A 24,969-nucleotide genomic window follows, 5' to 3' on the forward strand; every position below is an offset into this window, starting at 1 on the left:
GTGGAGGAAACTCAGCACTGACACCAATCACATTGATGAGTGTGAAATATGCCCAATAAATGAATTGTCCCAAATTTTAGTTGAATTTGCAATGCAAGTGGGAGCCATGCAGATTAGGTTTGTGAAAATAAAAAATTATACCAGTGTTCACTGATACTTGTGGATAAGGTGTGCTGTTATGCTACATATAATGGATAAAGCAAATATACTTTGTATATTCTTCAAAAATCTCTCTGACCTCTTTTCCCCCATCCCTAACCAAAAGGATCACTTTTAATGCCATTAACAAATCTGATGGTGCTGCATATTTCTCCAGTACAAGCCTGGAACAAGCCTGACAAAAAGAGGACTAAATTCACTTTAGCCAATGTGCAGATGTTCGATGTTTTCTGCAGATCTTCCTAAAGGAAATGGCATAGTGCTGTCACAGTTTTCCTGCTCAACTTCAGTCTCCTTAAGCACATCTGTCATTTCCAGGTATAGTAGACTTGTTCTGTTGCCAGGTGATGTTGCCATTGTTACTGGATAAGTGTTTTTCACATTAAAAATAATTAGCTTCAACTGAAGTTTGCATCAGCTCACCTTTAACTGAAGACTTTAAATCACAGATTGCAATCTTTGCAACAACATGGTTGAATGAGTGTTTGCAATGCATCGTATGTATTGGAATATAGTGTGCTGTGATCTTAAGCAAGTACCACCAACGCTGGCTCTGCAAATCCATTGGCAGGATAGATGCACCAACGTCACTGTTCTCACTCGAGCCAGCATCGAAGCATGGACCACGCTCGACCAGCTTCGATGGACAGGCCACATTGTCTGCATGCCCGATACTCGGCTCCTGAAAGAAGCGCTGTACTCTGAGCTCCAACATTACAAGTGAGCCCCAGGAGGGCAGAGAAAACGCTTCAAGGATGCCCTCAAATTCTCCTTGAAAAAGTGCAACATCCCCACCGACACTTGGGAATCCCTGGCCCAAGACAGCTCAGTTTCTTCGTCTGGAGCACGCGGAAGCCAAGTGCAAACAGCGGAAGGAGCGTACGACAAATCAAGCACCCCACCCAACCGTCCCTTCAACCACCACCTGCCCCACTTGTGATGGAGACTGTAGATCCCGCATTGGGCTCAACAGTCACCTTAGAACTCATTTTACTGTGGAAGCAAGTCATCCTTGTCTCCGGGAGACTGCCTAAGAAGATGATTATACTAGCGACATGAGGTTAATGATTGTAACGTACCTTTTTCCTTCAGACTCAACATAGACTGCAGCAATTTTGTAACATTTGGGGAAACAGGTGGTGAGGGCTCACTGGCACTCACTAAATTATTGTTCACATATGGCACACAGCTTAATGCCAAACACAATTTCTAGGCTAATGTAATTTAAAGTATCCTTTGTAGATACTACAGCAGCAACTTTTCAAAAGGTATGGCTTGTAGAGTTTATTTTTATATATTTAAAAATACAAACTTGGGCAAACTCTTGTACCCTTTGGGTAAATCCAGTCATAAAAACTGTAATTATACCGCAGAAGTAATTAATCTGGTTTCCCACGACAAATTGGAAGGAATTCCAAACATCTACTTTACAAAGAGAGAATTCTGCAAGTTGTGAGAACCCTATTGAAGTGCTGATAGACATTGTCGGAGCTCTAGTTAATGAGCGCAACATTATGGGGCAGGAATTGTGGTCTCCGTGGCGGTTTGCACCCAGCGTATGCTGCCGTCATCCATCTGAATGGCTCTGCAACTTCCAGGTTTCCGTATGCGTGGAACCGGAACTTGCGATCTGTCTGAAAACACAGCGTCAGTTTTCACATGTACGCTGATGACACCCAGCTCTACCTCACCGCTACTTTTCTCGACCCCTCCACTGTCTCTAAATTGTCAGATTGCTTGTCCGACATCCAGTACTGGATGAGCAGGAATTTTCTCCTATTAAATATTGGAAGACTGAAGCCATTGTTTTCAGTTCCTGCCACAATCTCCGTTTCCTAGCTACTGACTCCATCCCTCCCCCCAACAACTGTATGAGGCTGAACCAGACTGTTCGCAACCAAGGCGGCATGTTTGACCCGAAAATGAGCATCCGACCACATATCCGTGGCATAACGAAGACCGTCTACTTTTACACCTGTCTCCGCCCCTGATTCAGCTCATCTGCTGCTGAAACCCTTATCCATGCCTTTGTTCTCTCTAGACGTAACTATTCCAATGCACTCCTGGCTGGCCTCCCACATTCTATCCTACATACACTTGAGATCATCCAAAACCTGGCTACCGGTGTCCTAACTTTCACCAAGTCCCGTTCACCCATCGCTCCTGTGCTCGCTGACCTACATTGGCTTCTCGTTAAACAATGCCTCGATTTTCAAAATTTTCATCCTTGTTTTGAAATCCCTCCAATGCCTCGCCCCTCCCTATCTCTTCCAGCCCCCACAACTACCCAAGATGTCTGTGCTCCTCTAATTCTGCCCTCTTGAGCATCTCTGATTATAATTGCTCAACCATTGGTGGCTGTGCCTTCTGTTGCCTCGGCCCTAAGCTCTGTAATTCCGTCCCTTAACCCCTCTACCTTTCTTTCCCCCTTAAAGACGTTCCTTAAGACCTACCTCAGCTGCTCTAATAGCTCCTTAAGTGGCTCGGTGTCAAATTTTGCTTGATGATGTTGCTGCGAAGCACCTTGGGGCACTTCCCTACATTAAAGCTGCTTTATAAATGCAAATTGAAATAAAATATTGTTTGTAATTTCAAAGCTTAACCAGAGCAATGTATAAATACATTTTTCTTTAAATGAGAGCATGAGAAGTGTGATTTATTATGTTTGCAAAAGCCTGGGCTATTTCACAACAATTAAACGAGCTCTGGTGTGTGGTGAAGATTTGATTGATATGGCTCTGTTGAAGCAAATATTTCTGAACATCGGTGCAGCAGGGCTGGTAAATGAGAGGAGGCATTAATGACTAGTTGATATGATTAAGGCAGTATTTTCTAGTGCATCTCAGGTGTTGCAGGTTAAAGCAATGTAAATAGTAATTTTGTGGATAGTGTGATCTGAGATAATGTGTTGTATCTGTGACATGATTACATGGTCTGAACACCATTGGAAGTACGATCTGAATATAATTTTGCATATTTTAATTTTTATTTTAATGTTTTTATCAGGAAATTTAACAGTTTTCAACTTTGGTCACCCTCTTTCTGCCTCAAGCATCTTCAGATCCTATTTTAAACAAATCAATAGGGGGTGTCACTGGGTTGCCCCAGTGTCACCAGTAGATAGCCAACTGTACTAGTGCCCCCCTCAAACTGAGGAGCCACCACTAATGAAATTAAACATTAAAATCTAATCAAACTAAAGTAAGGTCATAATTTAAATTGTAATGTTGTTATTGGTGTCGATACAATAGTCTCTGCCTTGTGGTGCCCACTGATCGCAGAAGGCTCCAAACACCGCAAGTTCCCTGTCCCTCTCGAAGGCTACCCGGGCACGGACTCTGTGCAAGAGAGGCACGCAGCCAGTGCATTTCTCTGGCATTGAAAGGAAATGACCAAAACTGAAGATTGATAAGGATGCAGTAATTGGAGGTATTTAATTACAGGTTGAGCGCTCAAAATCCGGATTTCCAAAATTCAAAATGTTCCAAAATCCGGACATCGAACTGATTCCTGGAGGGGTCGTCCGGAATCTGGAAAATGTTCCAAAATCCGGACATTTTTTAAAACCGATTTACCGCTGTAAGTTGGGCCTAGGGAGGGGGAAAACTTCCCCCCCCGCCCCCCCCAAAAAAAATTCACAAAACCCTTAACTACTAAATCGCTGAAAAAGAATTTTTTAAAAAACTTTAACTTCCCTTTTTTGCAGGTCGTTAACACAGGTTTTTCCTGGCTGCCGACGCTCCACATCTCACTGTATTGAAATACCTGGTCCAGTGGCCTCTAACAACTTTTTCTCAGGACTTCAAAATTGTGGAACTCTTTTTTTTCTCTCTCCTGCATTCTTCAGGCATTTAAAATGCAAGATTTGCATCACCTAGTCACTACTTCCTGGTTTACCTTAACCACCCAGCCTTGATTGTGTCCTTTACCTAGGTTTCTTACAATTGTCTATCTTATAATGCATTCAATTGCATGGTAGTATGACATACTAAAATGCCACTATTTGTCTCAATTACAACCACAATTTTCAGCCACTCAGTTTTAAAAAAAAAAAAACGTCATTTTACAAGTTTTCACATTATTAAAATCTGCATCAAGGTGTAATGTCTACATTAGCTTTTATATGGATTGGCTGACTCAACATTAACAATTGCCATTGCTGTTTCAGTTCAAGATTATTTTGTTTCATAGATATTTAATGCAATAGATTTTAAATAATCAGGAAGAAAAGATATTGATTGCAATAGTGATTCGCATTAAATTACAACTTGAATGTGAAATCTTCCCAAGGTTAATTTTAGTCGTGTTGAATTTTCTTTCGCTTTGATTATTACAAAAACAGACTATTATGGGGTCATCAATAGTGTATTATTAACAAAGTGCCACTTGCAGTTCAGATCAGTTGCTGACAGTCTGCTTCCCCTTTTTTTTTCAAGTCATTTGTATTCACTATGCACATAATTGTGGTTTTGTAATAGTTGTTGATATTAAAGTAAGAGATTTAACTTTTTTGTGTGAAAGCTTCATTAGGAAATATGTCATCAAAGTGTCATTCACTGTCCTAATGTTTTATTATGAACAGTAGCAGTCTGCTTTTCATCTTTGACACAGTGCAACACTGCTTTGGTTGAAGGATAGACTAATAAGTAAGCTTGACATCTGGTGTGTCTTTAACTAAAGTACATGTGAGCGATGAACTGATAGGAGGCTTCCTCTTGGGACCTTCCAACTCCAGATTACAGCAGTTAATGGAGAGTTGGGCAATTGGCTGAGTTTTACTCCCGTGTGTTTATCTGTGGCTGATTAATGGTGGCAGTAAAAGCTCTCTCTCCACTTTGAGTAATTTACAGTCAGCAGCATCTCTGAGGGTCTATAAATCAGAGGAAATAATGTGCTGAAGACAGGCTGGTTTTGAGAATGAGAGTATTTAATTGAATGACATTGATGGTTTTTGACAATATTATTAACACTTGTTTTAGAGCTATTGTATACAGTCATTTGGGTGTCATCTGCATTAGTAGAACAAACTGCATTGCTCAACATTTTAAAGCTGCTTATGTTTCATTGACAATTCCTCATTCCATCATTCTCAAGTTATGGATCAGTAATTTTCTATATATCTGTGTTCTTCAATGAAGTGCATGTCCAAATTAATTTTGACATACAGTGAAACCAATACACTAACCATGCCTGACGACTTCTATTTAATGTTTCCGTAATGTTAGTTTGAAAGTTGAAGCCAGCTTGTCTATTTTATGCAAACAGACTATAAAGGATTATAAATGACTTCTGAGATTTGAAGTGCCATAACATCAGCTTTCATTTTATATGTTGATATTTAGCAAATGAGTATCTGTCACAATACATCATTTTTCATGAGCACCAGTGGGAAAGATTGCATTCTTAACCCTGGAAGGAAAACAATTTTTCTCAAGCATTCTATACATCTGAAGTTTTGTAATGTTGCTTGTGTCCGTAATGATGCACCTTTCAAAAGTGTCACACCTAATGTGTGGCATCTGAGCTGTTGCACCTCCCAAGTGTCATACTCCAGAACATCACATTTTATTGTCATTGGAGACTAGACAATGGAGAAATAACTTCCTTTGGCAGTACAGGTTGAACCTCCCTTATCCGGCACCCTCGGGACCTGGCCCGTGTCGGATGAGGGATTTTGCCAGATGTGGGGTGGGGGTTGGAGGTCAGCGGCCTGAGCAGGCCCCCAAGAGAAGAGCCGGTGGACCCAGAAGAGTCGGCCCGACCCCTCCCGGAGGGAGCGTGTGGGAAGGAGCAGCTGGCTGGAGGACTGTGGCTGCAAGAGTTCCAGCAGGACAACGAGGAGGTGGAGGCAGCCGATCGAGGAGAAAGATTATATTTGAGTAGGATTTTGACCGGCCACTTTCTGCGCATGCGCCACCCAGCAGCGGGAATGGTACCGGACGAGGGGTGGTGCCGGATAAGGGAGTCCCGGATAAGAGAGGTTCGACCTGTACTACACTGCAGCCAACATGTGCCAGAGTAATTAAGTGTGAAAAATATGTTTTGGCATAATATAAATAACTTGGCATAACATAACAGGGAAAAAAAAGCAAAGCTTTCGGAAAGGAGATATAAATATTATGCCTTAACAAATACTGAAAATCCACCATGGAAGATGGAGCATAAAAATAAATATTTTATGTCGGTAATAGGAAGTTTTGGAAGGGAAGAACAAAGTTACTTGCATCTTTAGAAAAAATTGTTAACTGGTAGGTAAATAGTATTTCAAAAATACATCTGAACGTACGAAAAATGATGGACAGGAAAAAAACCTACTGGTCCACCTGGCCATTCCCACACAATTTTGATTGTGCAATGTAATATATAGAAACATAGAAAATCGGTGCAGGAGTAGGCCATTCGGCCCTTCGAGCCTGCACCGCCATTCAATGAGTTCATGGCTGAACATGCAACTTCAGTACCCCATTCCTGCTTTCTCGCCATACCTCTTGATCCCCCTAGTAGTAAGGACTACATCTAACTCCTTTTTGAATATATTTAGTGAATTGGCCTCAACAACTTTCTGTATACACCGCCCAACTGGAAGCCATGTAATCTTCTGGGAGTGACAAAATACGAGATTAAAATCCCAGGCCAATTAGGAGAAAAGAATCGGGAAAATTCCACTCCGAACCCCTGAGGTGATTGAAATTAGTTCAGGAGGCCACTCCGGCCCTGATTAATGTTACAGTACTTGGCTCTTGTGCGAGGTGCTCTTTTGCCCCAGCCAGAAGCAGGTCCTGCTCTCACTTGAATTCATTGACAAAATCAGTATTCACCGTGTGAGCTGGCAGCTCATTCCACAGGTCTGTTGTTCTCTCCGAAAAGAACCAGTTCCTTGTATCTAATCTAGTTCTGCCTTTACATAATTTGAGATCCAAAAAACGATAGATCAGAGTACTTTCTAAATAGTGAAAAGCTAGAAACTGGAGATCCAAAGAGACTATGGGGTCCGTGTACACAGATCATTAAAATGTCATGGACAGAAGATAATTGAAAAGTCTAATGGAATGCTTGCCTTTATATCTAGAGGACTAGAATACAAGGGGTAAAAATCATGCTACCTCTATACAAAGCCCTGGTTAGACCATACCTGGAGTACTGTGTTCAGTTCTGGCCACCACACCTTGGGAAGGATATATTAACCTTGGAAGGGAGTGCAGCGTGGATTTACTAGAATGATATCTGGACTCCCAAGGATTAAATTACGAGGAGAGATTGCACAAACTAGGGTTGTATTCCGTGGCATTTAGAAAATTGAGGGGTGATTTGATCGTATCTTTCAAGATATTAAGGGGGACAGGTAGGGTAGATAGAGAGAAACTATTTCTACTGGTGTTACCTTGAACATCAACGTTTTAGCTTGATACTGAACAGATTTAAAATCTTTCCTTCAGTCTCTAATACTACTGCTGGCACACATACTGGAAGATTAGATGACTTGGTAGCTTATTGTATATCATTATTTGAACCATGAAATTCATCAAAATGTTTCAATTGCAGCTACCTCATAAACCATGTTCGTTGAGAGCCAGTTTATCTCTTATGGATTAGACGATGCCTGTATCGAAAGCATCATTGTGATCAGCTTGGAAGAATTACCAACTCTAAAGTGTTGATTGTGACTGAGTAACTGCATTCTTGACCACCTTCCTACTTCTGGTTCATTTATTTGTGAACATTATACTCAAAATGAGGGATATTAGTGTTGGGGATTGGCACATTTTCCATTTTGCCACCTCGTGTCAGCAAACATTCTTGGGCCTAATGTAGCATAGTTACATGCGGTGCAAAACTCTCTACTGCGCCCTAACGATAGGGTTGTCAACTCTGCTTGACAACTCCAAGGGGTTATATCACATGACCTCTCTCTCCTCTAACTGCCCTACCCTTAAGCTCTCTCCATTGGTTGCCCGTATCTATCCTTGCGACGCACCACCTTTCCATGCCAATTGGAAAGCAAACAGACTTTCTTGCCCAACTGGTTGATTCTTGACGATTAGTGAAATGCCCTTTTTTTCCCCCAACTCCAATATTTTTATAACTAATTAATGAAAATGTTCAAAGAAAATGAAAAAACCCACTAATTCCACTATGAATTTACTTCCGGGTTGCGTGCTGCAATGTCTTGCAGATTAATCTTTAATTCCTAAAGACTCAATACGATCCTGCTCCCAAAGATGTGAATCTGTCGGGATCATTTTACCAATTTCCACTGATATGTTCCTGGATAGTGTTTTCAGGTGAATTGGTCTTTTTTTAAAAATAAAAAAAAAATGACTTCCAAATTGGAGAAATCCCTTCTAATTTCACACCCTTGCACCAAAAATTGGATCCAAAGTTCTGTGTGCATCATATCCGTGATTTCAGCATGCACACTGTGCCATGCTTACATCTTGATGCAACGCACATGCATCTTTGTACCCTATTTTCAGTAGGAAAATAAGTTAAGGCAGTGTAGTGAGGAATTTTTTTCTTGAAAACCTGGACATCAATGGGTACCACTGCAATCACTTGTTCTTCATGCTAAAGCAAAGATCAGTCTTCCATTCCTACTTAGGTATGGAGCAAGGACAGCAGTGCATTGACAGTTTCTATACTGATGATTTCCTAAAGATTGAAGTCTTTAATTAAACGTTGACTTGGGTCACACACCAAGGCATTGTTTACTAAAAGCAAGATCACAACTGTTTGCTTCTCCACAATTGTCACCTATTTTTATTATTCTGCCACCATACTGGCAGATAAATGCCATGGGCCACAACAGTAAACATAGATTACTCATCATCTCTTTTAATCTAAGAGCTATCTAGTGTTTAAGCGGGAGTTTCGGAGTGAGCTCCATAAAAAAAAATCAAGTCTGTAAACAATGTAAATATTTGTGGGTGGGTCATTTAGCTTGGTTACGCCCATTGGGTTTCTTGCTTGTTGAGTTTTAGCATTGTTCAAAATTAAAACTTTTTACAAATTTTTTTTGGCACTAAAAATAAAATCTGGAAAAATTTATAAAAGGTCCTGGGTTTTAAAATTGGCAATAAAATCTGACTTTGAAGAACCTGGTGAATCTGCTGTAATCCCAGTTTCGGAAGAGCACCATTACTGTAGCAGTGCAATATTTTCCACTTCCCACAGCGACCATCCTGTGGCCCATGAGTAATTTAACTATTTTAGTACTTTTTAATTCCAAATCAGGCAGTTTGTACATGCACCACTCCTGCTTCCATGATGATGCTGTGGTTGGGACTTGCTCACTGACAAAAGGAGTGGGATGAAAATTGTAAAACTAATTGTCAAAAATACAGTCCAGTCATCCAAGTGAGGATGATGAACGTTCTGGTATATGTTGCGCTGGAATTGGAGAGTGAGAATGGATTTGAGATCCCGTATGCTGAAATATTCCTGTTGCTTTTAGTAGTTTTCTTCAAAGGCGAGCAGAGATCAAAAGATTTTTTCAACACCGATGTGCTAGATATCTTCCTGAAGGGTCAGACATTGCTAATGAATTGGCTGTTGTTTGGGATCTGTGCAAAACAACCACCCATCCTGCACTAATTACCTTTCGTCTGCCGACTGATCCACAGTGGACCATGGTTCCTTCCTGGGATGCTAACCCCTTTTAGTCTTCACTTAAACAAAATGTTTTAATATGGCTCATGTCCAAATATTTTCTCTGGGGTGGATAAATGACAAATTGAACTGTGACATGGATGTAACTTTAAAAAAATTTATATTTAAAAAAAAAAGGCTAGTATGAAGATGAGTGCTAGAGTTACTTGGGCTGAAAACTTTCAACGTCATTAATTTCTGCCAGTAATATCCAGTAGCTGTTCTGTAAAGTAGGCGCTGAGGGACAGTACATGTCCTTGTAATGGTGAGGTATTCATTAGATTGAAATACTGCCCACTTTCCATTTACTGAACTTGTGCATTGTTGTGATTGGAAGGTATTCTGCGTTTGACTCCTATTTACTGTTCACATGAAATTTAAAATAGCATGGTCCCATTACATTTCCATTATTCGTTCTTGACGATAGAATGCCTGCACCTCATGAGCACCATAGGCACAGATGAAGTTATAGTTTTAAATGCTGTGGTTGGGACTTGCTCTGTGTTATAATCTTGCTCAGCATGTTTCCTGTGAAAACTGGTGCTGTACTTGGTGAGTGCACATATGGTATCAAAATCATGCAATTCTTAACTCTGGCTTGCAAGTCTTCCAAATGTGTCAAAACAGGTTATTAGTTTTGGACAATAACTTTTTTCAGCCATGTAAGCTACAGTAAAGTTTCAGTATGCTGTTTCCATTTATCTTTTTAGGGAATTAAAGCACGAATTCTGGAGACTTTAGTCATGCTTATTCTCCTTGGACTGCTTATTTTGGGAATAGTCTGGGTGGCTTCTGCCCTAATTGATAACGATGCTGCCAGCATGGAATCTTTGTATGGTAAGTGACCTGTAAAACTATTACAAATTTTGATGTTTTAAAAACGCAATTATGCTATGTTTTTTTTTTCTCCTCTACCCCCGAGAGGGGGAGTTGGAAAGGTTTCTGAAAACTGGAAGAAAAGTGACAAAGTTGAGTATTCTAGGGAAGGAATTCCAGAGCACAGGGTATAGCGACAGAGAGTGCCCATTGTTGGAAAGGCGTGGTCAGCAAGGAGTAGATGGTGGGGATTGCTAATGCAGGGCTAGATAAGGCCATGATGAGATTTGAAAGTAGAGTAGAAGAAATGGACTGTTTATATTGGATCAGAAGATTGATTTGTTAAATGATTAAATGGATCCCTGTTATAGTGCTTAAACATAGATACAGAAGGGGTGTTTATTGTATTTTTCTTCTTCGTTCCTGGGATGTGGGCTTCAATGGCAAGGCCAGCATTTATTGCTCTCAAAAGGAGGTGGTGAGCCGCCGCCTTGAACCACTGCAGTCCATGTGGTGAAGGTACACCTGCAGTGCAGTTAGGGAGGGCGTTCCAGTATTTTGATCCAGTGACAACGAAGGAATGGCGATATGTTTCTGTCCGGATGGTGTGTAACTTGGAGGGGAACTTGCAGGTGATGGCGTTCCCATGCTGCTTCTGCCCTTGTCCTTCTCGATGGTAGAGGCAGCGGGTTTTGGAGGCACTGTCGAAGATGTATGATTTCTGTGCCTATATGGAGGCCATAAGCAGCATGATTACCGATTATCAGGTCATTTATCTCATTCATGTTTACGTTAATATGTTTGTGGGACCTTGCTCTGCAAATTGACTGCCGCATTTGTCTACATTATAACAGATTTACGCTTCAAAAGTACCTCATTGGCTGTGAAGCACCTTAGTGCATCTCGATGTGAAAGTGCTCTATGTCTGTCTGTCGATCGATCTATCTATCGATCTATCGATCAGGTCGGAGATTGGAGTGTGGGTAGATACAGCAGGGGGGATGTGATCAAGGCCCAGGAGAGGCGTGGGTTAAGGGCCATGGGGCTGCATGGGCCAGCCCATACTGCGATGTGAGTGCATACTAGGTCCATGCAGCAGAGCTGATCTCCAGTCGTCCTGGTTAATCCTTGCCACTGGACCAAGACCTAACTCTGTCAAGCCCATCTGGTGGCTGGTGTGCAACGGTCATCACACAGATTTTTTAAAAACATCCACGCACAGGCATCTTCCACCCTCCAAGATTTAGTTCGCGACCTCCAATTTTAGGGCCTTCATTGAAACACCTGTCAACTTTTTTGACGTGGAAGCAAGTCCTCTTCGATTCGAGGGACTGCCTGTGATGGTGATATGAAGTGAGTTGCCTGTGATGGTGATATGAAGTGAGTTGTCCATATTAAATAGAAAGCAATATTGACACATGCCATGCCTCTCCACATGTATCCTCTATTCCTTTGACACTAGGTTCCTCTTGTTGCTCAGCCTCAGCTCTCTCGTGGGAGTAATTACAAAGCAGTAATCTCATTCAGAGACCATTGTAAAGAGCAAAAACAAAGGTAGTGTGACTTATGACTCAAATGAACTCCAAAATCAAATTGCTTCCATGAAGTAAATCCGACGTATCCATTAAGTTTTTACTAGCATGTGCAATGAATTTGGGAGGCACAGCTATTCGGTTAATTGCATTTCTGTTGCAAGTGGCATGAACTATGGCAAACAGTGATGACAAAGCTGCTCCTTGCAGTTGACAAATGTTAAACTCTCATTGAAAGATGAATGATTTTTTTCAAATTTATCAAGATGATTACTATAAAGTAAATCAATATATACAATATTGTTTATTTTGGGAACTGTATTATGATGCCTGATTTTAAAATTGTAGTGGAATAATATATTTTGGTTTGCTCTAAATTTTCTAAAACGTTGTAAGAACATAAATAGGAGGAGCAGTCGGCCATTTGCCCCCTCGAGCATAATAACATCATGGCTGAGCTGATCTTGGACTCGGCTCCAGTTCTCTGCCCGCTCCCATAATCCTTTATTCTCTTATCGCTCAAATATCTGTATTTCCGCCTTAAATATATTCAATGACCCAGCCTCCACAGCTCTCTGGGGCAGAGAATTCCACAGATCTCAGTTTTAAATGGGTGGCCCTTCTTCTGAGACTATGCCCTCTAGTTTTAGTTTCCCCTATGAGTGGAAATTTCCTCTCTGCATCCACCTTGTCGAGCCCCCTCATTATCTTGTATGTTTCAATAAGATCACCTCTCATTCTTCTGAACTTCAATGAGTATAGGCCCAACCTACTCAACCTATCTTCATAAGTCAACACCCTCATCTCTAGACTCAACCTAGTGAATCTTCTCTGAACAGCCTCCAATGCAAATATGTCCTTCCTTAAATGCGGAGACCAAAACTGTAGGCAGTACTCTAGGTGGCAATACTCACCAATACCCTGTACAGTTGTAGCAGGACTTCCCTGCTTTTATACTCCATCTCCCTTGAAATAAAGGCCAACATTCCATTTGCCTTCCTGATTACTTGCTGTACCTGTATACTAACTGTTTGTGTTTCATGCACAAGGACCCCCAGGACCCTCTGTGCTGCAGTACTTTGCAATTTTTCTCCATTTAAATTACAATTTGCTTTTCTATTTCTTCTGCCAAAGTGGATAACCTCATATTTCCCCACATTGTACTCCATCTGCCAAATTTTTGCCCACTCACTTAGCCTGTCTATATCCCTTTGCACATTTTTGTGGTGGTCTCACAATTTGCTTTTCATTCTGGGGAAGAGGGTGAATTTCCAGTAAAGGTTTAGTAATTTGCTCGTTGATTTATTTTGTATCTGCCATTATAGATACTTTTAGTTTGACTTTATTCATTTTAATTTTTATCATGGTAGGTGGTTATTGTATTTTCTAGAATATTTATCATTTAACTAGCATTTATTTTCTATTTGAAGGAAAAATTGAACTGCATTTTACAAAAGACATATTTTCCCTGTTTTTTTTTCTTCCTGCAGATCTTTGGGAATTTTATCTTCCTTATTTATATTCTTGCATTTCGTTGATGGGAGGTTTACTACTTCTGTGTAAGTAACTATTCAATAACTAAAGAATTAAGGTAATTAATTTATACAACATGCAATTTCACAATGAAATATTTGTCATATTTTGTGGCTGGAGTGACAGCAGTTGCATCACAGTAGGAGAAAACTTGGAAGGACTGTAACAGGAGTGTAAGTAGCTATAATCCTTTCACGGAAAACAAGCCACTAAGAGTGGGAGACTGAGCAGGGGAAGTGAATATGTGGAGCCCTGAAAAATAACAGAACCCAATGTCTAATGGAAAAATGCAAGCTCCACTGAAGGAGCAAACTCAAGCCCCAGGCCTCAGAGAATGTAGGGGGCCAAAGTTATTGGATGCATTTCAAAAGGACTTGAGCAGTTTTTATTGGGATCGGCACATAATTGAGTGCAAACGATCAATGAGAAAAATTGATCAAAATAAGTGTCAAATTTGCAGCTCCCTCTTAACTTTTTTTATGCAAGATATTGTATGAACAAAATGAAGGAACCTACACACTTGCAATTCTGACCACAGCTAATTCATGTGAGTAATCAAGTCAATTCATTCTTCTCGTATCACACTTGCTACCTTTCAGACTTACGACATTTACACTTTAGCACATCCTGACCCAGCATGAGCAACATCATGGAAGATTAGCTGGTTTATTTGATTATTATTGTGTTTGGAAATAACGTACGTGCTGAAGTTTTCATTGACAGCAGAAATTGACTTTCATGATTGAGGCACATTACCAAAATGCTGAGAAAAGAACATAAGAAATAGGAGCAGGAGTAGACTGTACGGCCCCTCGAGCCTGCTCTGCCATTGAATAAGATCATGGCTGAACTTCGATCTCAACTCCACTTTCCCGCCTGATCCACATATCCCTTGATTCCCCATAGACTCCAAAATTCTATCTATCTCAGCCCTTTGGGACAGAGAAGTCCAAAGATTCGCAACCCTTTGAGTGAAGAAATTCCTCCTCATCTCAGTCTTAAATGGCTGACGCCTTATCCTGAGACTTTGTCCCCTAGTTCTAGACTCTCCATCCAGGGAAAACAACCTCGCCGCATCTATCCTGTCAATCCCCCTCAGAATCTTGCATTTTTTGATGAGATCACCTCTCATTCTTCTAAACTAGAGAAAGTAAAATCCCAATCTATGCAACCTCTCCTCTGTCAATTTCTCACAGCAGGGATCAATCGAGTGAACCTTTGTTGCACCGCCTCTAAGGCAAGTATGTCCTTCTTCAGATAAGGTCAAAACTGTGCACAGAGATGGAAGAAGCACTCTTATATTGGAGCAGTGCATTGTTTTCATCAAAATTATATTTTGTCAAACGTTCCTTCAAGCAAGCCTTAACTTTCAAGTGATATTTGTCATTTAATAGGTTCCTCATCAATGTCCATTCTTACCACTAGATGGAGTGCTGCAACCAAATTGGTGCTCTATATAGAGTGGGGGAGGGGAGATTCAATTTGTTAAGGCATATATTGTTGGATGATCTCAGTATTGACAACTGCAGTAGTGGTTCAAATAGTGCAGTCGCATAATAGGAGGTTAAAGGTGTGGGGGAAAGAGTTGCAGAAAATAACGAGATTATGAAGTGGATGCAGAAACCGAGTCCTGGGGGTGAACGTGCACAAGTCTTCGAAGGTGGCAGAACAAGTTAAGAAGGCTGTTTTTAAAAAAAAAAAGCATACAGGATCCTTGGCTTTATAAATAGAGGCATAAGTGTATAAAAACTAGGAAGCTATGCTAAACCTTTATAAAATACAGGTTAAGCCCCAGCTATTGTGTCCAATTCTGGACACCACACTTTAGGAAGGATGTCGAGGCTTTAGAGAGGGTGCAGAGGAGATTTACTAGAATGGTATCAAGGGTGAAATACTTCAGTTACATGGAGAGACTAGAGAAACTGGAGTTATTTTCCTTGGAGCAGAGAAGGTTAAGGGGAGATTTGATATAGGTGTTCAAAATCGTGAAGGGTTTAGATAAAGTAAATAAACAGAAACTGTTTGTGGCAGAAGGATTGGTAATCAGAAGATGTAGATTTATGGTAATTAGCAAAGGAACCAGAGGCGACAGAAGGACATTTTTTCAAGCAGCGAGTTGTTTGATCTGGAATACACTACCTGAAAGGGTGGAGGATGGAGATTCATTAATAGCTTTCAGGAGGAAATTGTACAAATACTTGAAAAGAAAACATTTTCAGGCCTATGAGGAAAGAGTAGGGGAGTGGGACTGAGTGGATAGCTCTTTCAAAGAGCTGGCACAGGCATGCTGGGCCAAATGACGACCTCCTGTAGTATCTAATTGTAGCCAGAGGGTCAACTACAACGGCTTCTCTTCCTGCCCCTGCATCGTTACCTCTGGTGTTCTCCACCCGCTCTTGTCGCCCTCCCGCACCCCAAGGATCTATCCTTGGCCCTGTCCTACTTCTCATCTACATGTTGCCCCTTGGTGACATTATCCGAAAACATGGCATCAGTTTCCACATGTACGCTGGTGATACCCAGCTCGACCTCACTGCCATTTCTATTGACCCCTCCATGGTCTCTAAATTGTCTAATATTGGGAAGATTGAAGCCATTGTTTTCGGTTGCCTACACAAACTCGGTTCCCTAGCCACTGACTCCATCCCTCTCCCCAACTTCTGTCTGAGGCTGAACCAGACTGTTCACAACCTTGGTGTCATATTTGACCTTGAAATGAGCTTTCGACCACATATCCGCCGCATAACTAAGACTGCCTATTTCCACCTCCGTAACATCATCCATCTCTGCCCTTGCCTCAGCTCATCCACTGCTGAAGCCCTCATCCATGCCTTTGTTACCTCTAGACTTGACTGTTCCAATGTACTCCTGGTTGACCTCCCACATTCTACGCTGCGTAAACTAGAGGTGATCCAAAACTCGGCTGCCCTTTTCCTAACTCACATCAAGTCCCGCTCACCCATCAACCCTGTGCTCCCGGTTAAGCAAAATCTCGATTTCAAAATTTTCCTCCTTTTTTTGCAAATTCCTCCATGATCTCCCCCTCCCTAACTCTCATCTTCTCCAGCCCCACAACTCCCCAAGATGTCTATGCTCTAATTCTGCCCTCTTGAGCATCCCTGATTATAATCACTCAACCATTGGTGGCTGTCCCTTCTGTTGCCTCGGCCCCAAGCTCTGGAATTCTCTGCCTAAACCTCTCCACCTATCTACCTCTCTTTCCTCCTTCAAGAAGCTCTGACCATGCTTATGATCACCTGTCCTAATCTCCTTTTGCAGTTCGGTGTCAAATGTTTTAATCTCTCAATACTCCTGTGAAGCGCCTTGGGACGTTTTACTACATTAAAGGCACTATATAAATACAAGTTGTTGTTGTATCATTCTATGATTTTTCAAACTTGATATAGCTTATAGATACTAAAAAAGGATCATTACTTCACCAATGCAAAAAAATGTTCTGGTAGTTCAATCTTGGAACCCTTGTGCTTTGTGATTTTGGTACTTGTAAAGCCATCATTTATGTTGCGGCTTCTGATTCTACTTTCACATACTATACATTGTGCTGGTCCTGTAGATTTGTGTGTCAACCAGCAGAGGTCACTAACAACTTGCCATACTGCCAAGACACAAGTGAAAATCTTTTGTGCTCCTATATTGCAGAACCAAGGCTGACAATTCAGCAGCAGTTGGGTTATTCAGTAAGTAGCTGTGAATATTGACACAATATTTGCACTTCCAATTCAAGATGGGGCCAAACCTAGCCTGGCCTGACTTGTTGCAGCACACTGACTGCAATTTCAGCTCTTTCTCAGAGAAGTGAAGATTACTCTAAATTGTCAGAGAAATGGATTACTATAAAATATCATCATACTTATTTAATTGAATTTTTGTAATTAATTTTCCATTTTAGTTTTGCATCATAGTCACACATATTTCTTACTGTTCAATTTTAATAGAGAATAAATGCATAGCTTTGTAGAGCTTATTCTGGAGAGCTAGACAATTACTAAATAGGAGAGAGGGAAAGAAATTAGGAGCAACTCTGACCTGGTTCCTCGGAAGCTGGTCTTCATTGACAATAATCAGAACTCTACTCATGCACAAATGAGATTGATGTTTAGTCATTTGGACCCATCCACAGTATAGTGCCAGACAAAATCCCAACAGTCTTCAACATGTACTGTTGTCCATGAATATTACATTAGCTGACCTGATGGTGACTGTTTCCTTCTTTCCATGTGAAGACCCAAGAGAATAGTTTGGGTGTGGGAGCAATATCAAGAAAAACATCAGTCTGAAAACCTCATTATTTGTATAAATAAGAGACTCACCTTTATAAATCTTCAGCCAGTGCTGTTCTAACAGATAGATGGAACTTGAGGCACAACAAAAAAACATCTCGCGTTGAAGTTGTCAATTTGGCAATTTATTATGCTACAGTAAATATAGTTTAAAATGTTCCACTTGTATTTGTTTCACATTGGATCACAAAGGAGTCTACTCTGGTCAAATATTAATGCAACAGTCTTGGCATTCTTGCTGCAGTGCCAGTAACTGCAGACCTGTTCAGGGTGCGGAAGGTTACAAGCATCTCAAATTTGCTCGTAGAGAAGGTTGGTTGTTAACATCCACTTAAATTAAGTTAAACTATATACACTAAAAATAGCCTTTTTTATAGTAACAATATATTGCAAATCAATTTTTTTTAAAGATTATGGAGGCTTATAGTGATCTATTAATAGATTTGTTTGATTCACATTTAGAAAGCTCATATTGAGATCCTAGTCGCTAGGGCGAGGGGGACTGAATCCATGATTGAGGGAGATGCGCATGAACTGCAGACAGTGAGCTTGATGGCAAAATGGCCTTATTCCGAGCTTCCTTGCGTTCTTCAACTGAAGTATTGCTATTTGCCAGAATTCCCCCCAATCATCTAGCATCTCTTAAATTGTCCATTAATTTTAGTTTGGCTTATATTTCAGCCTCTCAAAAGCCTGAGTTTGGACTAGATACTAGTGTTCAGAGCTGCGGCACTATTAGCTGATTAGCAGATTATTCAGTCTAAACATGTGCAGTATATACAATTTTCGAAGATGCGTCAGAACCAACTGAACTGTTAATATAAGGAAGACTTGCATTTATTTAATGCCTTTCATAACCACAGGACATCCCAAAGTACTTTACAGTAATGAAGTACTTTTGGAGTGCAGTCACTGTTGTAATGTAGGAAGCACGGCAGCCATATTGGGCACAGCAAGCTCCCACAAACAGCAATGTGATAATGACCAGATAATCTGTTTTTTTTTGTTTTCTTGGTTGAGGGATAGATATTGGCCAAGCCACCAGGGATAACTCCCTTGCTCATCTTCAAAATAGTGCCATGGGATCGTTCACGTCGACTTGAGGGAGCAGACGGGGCCTCTGTTTAACATCTCATCCAAAAGGCGGCACCTCCGTCAGTGTGATAATGAAAGGATAATCTGTTTAGTAATGTTGATTCAGGGATAAATATTGGCCAGGACACCGGGGAAAACTCCCATTTTGTACCAACGTTTCCCATTGTAAATTCCTATGTGCATATTTCCCAACTTTGCTATTTTATCCATCAACTATCATTGATCATGAAGTAATTACATGTTTTACCACTAGGCGGCACTACAGTTCCCTCCACAAATAACTCCAATTGCTTTCAAGAAAAAAAAATCAAAAAATTGCATTTTTTACAATAACATGTTTAAATTTGCCAAATGGTTTGCTTTTTTGTCTTTTATTGCCTTCATTAAAGTTTTTACTTCAAGCCTCGACATCTCTGAAAAGCTAGAGTTTGGATTCTTTTAGCCCGGTGTAGAATGTACAGTCTAAGCATGTACGATGCTGTCAGTTTCCCATCAGCAGCATTTAGTCAGCTGAATTGCTGGAATATTTTCTTCAGTTTCAAGAAGTATTTAGCTCTTATTTTTCCAAGTTATTTATAGGAAAGTTAGAGGACAAATTTCAGAAAATGTTGGAAACAGTCAGTTGGTCAGGCAGCATCAGTGGCGAGAGGAAGCTAGGGTTAACGTTTCAAGGCAATGACCTGATGATCGGTTTTATTTTCAGATTTCCAGCATTTACAGTATTTTGCTTTTTGGAGAAATTTCAAATCTTTGTTCAGCTAAAGTTGATGGTGCGTTGTTGAGTGTGTGTGAGAAAAGGCACAGTCTACGAATTACATAAATGTTATAGCTTTACTTTTGCATTCCTTAACTTAACTACTTTTTTTCCCTTCCAAACAGCAAGTCCAGGGGGCCGAAATTGCCCTTCTCAATAGGGCGGGAAGGTCTTTCCGACCGGGGGCAGGCGGATGGGCCAACCCATCCGAAATAGCTACCGGGCCAGCGCCCCATGTTCCTGCCTTGTCGGGCACTCGCCGACCCCTTACCACCTGGCGGCGACCCCTTTACGCTATCCTGGAGGAAATTGCCCTGCAAGAGCTGAGCTGCAGCCACTCAGGGCCCCCAACAGCTTTGCCAGTGGTTGGGCGGCATGTCCGCCCTTAAAGGGGAGGCCGCACTCCCGCGGTTACCATTTTATCTTCTTTGTCAGCCAATTCTGAAGTCAGCCCGACAATGGTGGCTTCGGGTTCTACGGCAGCCTGGCATTCCCACTTGTGTGCCGGGCCACTGGCCTGGCTGAAGCCCTCCCTGGTGGCCCAGTGGGCACCATTAAAGTGGCTGCAGAGCTCATAGTGGCCCTCCCCTTTTAACTAAGGGGAGGGACGTTTCTACGCATCAGCGTCACGTCATGCAGACTAAACTGTAAGCCTTCCGCCCTGCTCCCAAAGCAGTGCCGCTCCGAATATCACCCCGACAAATTAAAAAAGTTTAAGAGGCCAATTTCCCTCTATTCTCCATCCCATGGATTTGGCTGGGGAATATCAATTTAATTTGAAAATTTCGGCCTTTAAACTATCTCTTAGTCAGAAAATGTAAAAAATCTAATTTATAATGGCTTTCAGAGAGAGTGACACACAGATGGACACAGACTGTCTTTCCTCATTTTGTTTTTTTTCCTTTTAAAATAAAAAGTTTAAAGAAAAAATAGTTCTCATTACCACCTGTGTTTTAGTGATAGCAATTCGAATGTTTACTTTTCATCATAGCAGAGGGGGAGGAGCAGACGAAGACAAAACTAATCGCTAAACCAATCACTGAACACCAAATTCAGTTAGAGAGATTCTTTAGAATGTTGAAAACCAGTGCTGCCAGACATGGGATCCTCTCCACCTAGTCTTGTCAGGGCCCAAGCCTTCCCCCTACCCCCACGCACGGTTGACGGGTGCTGGAAGCCATCAGTGAGCCATGCTGCGCCTTTTATCCCAGACATGCCAAACCTCTTGTATGCCTTCTACAGTTATTTCAAAACCTCGGGTTTGATCTCCACAGTGATGTTAGATTTACAAGAATGATTCTAGGGATAAGGGACTTCAGTTACTCGAGAAGTTGGGGTTGTTCTCCTTGGAGCAGAGAAGATTATCAGGAGAGTTGATAGAGGTGTTCAAAATCTTGAGGGGTCCAGTCAGAGAAGAGAGAAACTGTTTCCATTGGTGGAAGGGTCGAGAGCCAGAGGACACAGATTTAAGGTGATTGGCAAAAGAACCAAAGGTGACACGAGGAAAAACTTTTTTACGCAGCGAATAGACAGGATCTGAAATACACGGCCTGAAAGGGTGGTGGAGGCAGATTCAATTGTAGCTTTCAAAAGGGAATTGGATAAGTATCTGAAGGAAAGAAAATTGCAGGGCTACGGGGAATGGGACTAGCTGAAGTGCTCTTGCAGAGAACCAGCATGGGCTCGACGGGCCAAATGGCCGCCGTTTGTGCTGCAACCATTCTATGATTCTATTCTATGTTGGGTGAAAGGACCCCACTGCAGTAGTTTCAAACTAGGTGACTGCCCTCCCGCCACCCCACTTGGGCCAAAGGCCAGGGCCAGCTTACTAAAGCCACTGCTCTCAAGTGCAAATAAACCCCATCCTTCCTCCCAGTTATGTCTGAATACCAGGCATTTCTCTCCAACTGGTGCATCTGGCATACCATCTTGTTATATTCTCAGCTTTTAAAATGGAAAAGGATGAAAATTAAATAAAAGAATATACCTGCATATAAAATGAAGAATGTTTGTTTATAGTTTTTACAGAATACTCAGCAGAATTGTGGAATTCAACCCTCAAAGCAACAATATAAAAATTCCACAATAGCATTTAATAAAAATGTATTTTGACTTATTCATTCACTGTAGGTTAGTGACCCTGATGGCATGTTCTGTGTCACGTTTTATAAAACATCTGAATCTACGGGAGATATAGTTATTTAAAATAAATGCCGAAGGACATTTATTTTAAATATAATTTAGGTTTCCCCACAGCTGGGGGCCACTCTGAGAATCAATTAAAGGTAAGTAAAATGATTAGGTAATTTTAATCGTGACAGAGGCACGATGGAAATAGACCAACTGGAAAGTGTTGAAGGAACGAAGCGTTACTTGATTTCAAGTGCACCTATATAAAAGAGTTTTTACAGTTATGTTTTATTTTTTGTCCCTTCCCATTGGATTTTCCACAAGAACTACTCTGCCCCAGACTTCATTACAGCTTTGATCCAGACATAGGTGCAAGAGCTGCATGTACAGAAGAACATAAGAATTAGGAACTCGAGCCTGCTCCGCCATTCAACAAGATCATGGCTGATCTGGCCATGGACTCAGCTCCACTTACCTGCCCACTCCCCATAACCCTTAATTCCCTTATTGGTTAAAAAATCTATCCATCTGTGATTTTGAATACATTCAATCAGCTGGCCTCAACTGCTTCCTTGGGCAGAGAATTCCACAGATTCACAACCCTCTGGGAGAAGAAATTCCTTCTCAACTCGGTTTTAAATTGGCTCCCCTGTATTTTGATGCTGTGCCCCCTAGTTCTAGTCTCCCCGACCAGTGGAAACAACCTGTCTGCCTCTATCTTGTCTATCCTTTTCATTATTTTAAATGTTTCTATAAGAGCACCCCTCATCCTTCTGAACTCCAACGAGTAAAGACCCAGTCTACTCAGTCTATCATCATAAGGTAACCCCCTCATCTCCGGAATCAGCCTAGTGAATCGTCTCTGTACCCCCTCCAAAACTTGTATATCCTTCCTTAAGTAAGGTGACAAACTGCACGCAGTACTCCAGGTGCGGCCTCACCAATACCCTGTACAGTTGCAGCAGGACCTCCCTGCTTTTGTACTCCATCCCTCTCGCACTGTAGGCCAACATTCCATTCGCCTTCCTGATTACCTGCTGCACCTGCAAACTAACTTTTTGGGATTCATGCACAAGGACCCCCAGGTCCCTCTGCACCGCAGCATGTTGTAATTTCTCCCCATTCAAATAATATTCCCTTTTACTGTTTTTTTTTTTTTCCAAGGTGGATGACCTCACATTTTCCAACATTGTATTCCATCTGCCAAACCTTCGTCCATTCACGTAACCTATCCAAATCTCTTTGCAGCCTTTCTGTGTCCTCTACACAACCCGCTTTCCCACTAATCTTTGTGTCATCTGCAAATTTTGTTACACTACACTCTGTCCCCTCTTCCAGGTCATCTATGTATATTGTGAACAGTTGTGGTCCCAGCACCGATCCCTGTGGCACACCACGAACCACCGATTTCCAACCCGACAAGGACCATTTATCCCGACTCTCTGCTTTCTGTTAGCCAGCCAATTCTCTATCCTTGCTAATACATTTCCTCTGACTTCACATACCTTTATCTTCTTCAGTAACCTTTTGTGTGGCACCTTATCAAATGCCTTTTGGAAATCTAAATACCCCACATCCATCGGTACACCTCTATCCACCATGCTCATTATATCCTCAAAGAATTCCAGTAAATTAGTTAAACATGATTTCCCCTTCATGAATCCTTGTTGCGTCTGCTTGATTGCACTATTCCTATCTAGATGTCCCGCTATTTCTTCCTTAATGATAGCTTCTAGCATTTTCCCCACTACAGATGTTAAACTAACCGGTCTATAGTTACCTGCCTTTTGTCTGCCCTCTTTTTTTTTTTAAACAGAGGCGTTACATTAGCTGCTTTCGAATCCGCTGGTACCTCCCCAGAGTCCAGAGAATTTTGGTAGATTACAACGAATGCATCTGCTATAACTTCCGCCATCTCTTTTAATACCCTGGGATGCATTTCATCAGGACCAGGGGACTTGTCTACCTTGAGTCCCATTAGCCTGTCCAGCACTACCCCTCTAGTCGTGATTATCTCAAGGTCCTCCCTTCCCACATTTCCGTGACCAGCAATTTTTGGCATGGTTTTTGTGTCTTCCACTGTTGGGGAGAGATGAGAGTAGCTGCCCTTCACCAAGGTCATATTCATTCTAGTATGATCAAGGAACTCTAGCAAAACTGAGGCCGAAGTGGCGAAGGGGAATCCCTGCAGTAACTGGAGGTATACCTGACACACAGGTTGTGGTTGTTGGAGGTCCATCATCACAGCCCCAGGACATTGTTACAGCAGCACCTCAGGGATGTATCATTGACCTAACTATCTTTAGCTGCTTCATCGGCGACCTTCCCTCTGTCATAAAGTTAGGAATGGGGCTGTTGACTTACTGTTCCAAAGTGTTTAACTCCATTCATAACTCCTCCATTAATGAAGCATCCCATGAGAACCTGCAACAAGGAACATCTACTGAATTTCTCCGCTTACAGTGTGGACCGCCAATGGTTGGTATTGAGCTTAGGTGTCAACCGTGGCTCAGTGATGGAACACTCTTCTGAGTCAGAAGGTCGCGGGTTTCAAGCCATGCTCCTGAGCACGTAATCTGGGCTGACATTTCAGTGCACTACCAACTGAGTGCTGCACTGTTTGAGGTGCCGTCTTTTGGATGAGACATTAAACGTCTGCCCCTCAGGTGGATGTAAAAGATACCTTGACACTTTTTGCAGAAGAGCAGGGCAGTTCATCTGGTCAACATTTATCCCTCAATCGACATCGCTAAAACAGATTGTCTGGCTATTTATATAATTGCTGCTTATGGCACCTTGCTGTGTGTTACTTGGCTGTGGTGTTTCCCTAAATTGCAACAGTGACTATGTTAATTCCTGGATTCTTTTACCTCAATCTGGTTCAGTAAAATTACTGAGCCGAATACCTCTTGTGCTTTGAACAAAGCAATCTTTATTACCGGCCAGTAAGGCAGGATTTAGTGACTTGAAACCTTGAGAAAGACTGTTAGCTATGCTGATGTTG

General features: G+C 41.6%; 1 protein-coding gene across 3 annotated transcripts in view; it reads left to right on the forward strand.

Moving 5' to 3' along the window:
* lmbr1 (limb development membrane protein 1) overlaps positions 1 to 24,969 on the forward strand; it is a 245,541-nt gene that overhangs the window by 83,295 nt on the left and 137,277 nt on the right. For all 3 annotated transcript variants that reach the window (XM_070881637.1, XM_070881639.1, XM_070881638.1), the window contains 2 exons: positions 10,515 to 10,641; positions 13,643 to 13,711. In XM_070881637.1, coding sequence (XP_070737738.1) covers positions 10,515 to 10,641; positions 13,643 to 13,711 — 196 coding nt within the window. The remainder of the gene's footprint in view (positions 1 to 10,514; positions 10,642 to 13,642; positions 13,712 to 24,969) is intronic.

This window comes from Pristiophorus japonicus, chromosome 5 (genome assembly GCF_044704955.1).
Source record: "Pristiophorus japonicus isolate sPriJap1 chromosome 5, sPriJap1.hap1, whole genome shotgun sequence".
Lineage (NCBI taxonomy): Eukaryota > Metazoa > Chordata > Chondrichthyes > Pristiophoridae > Pristiophorus > Pristiophorus japonicus.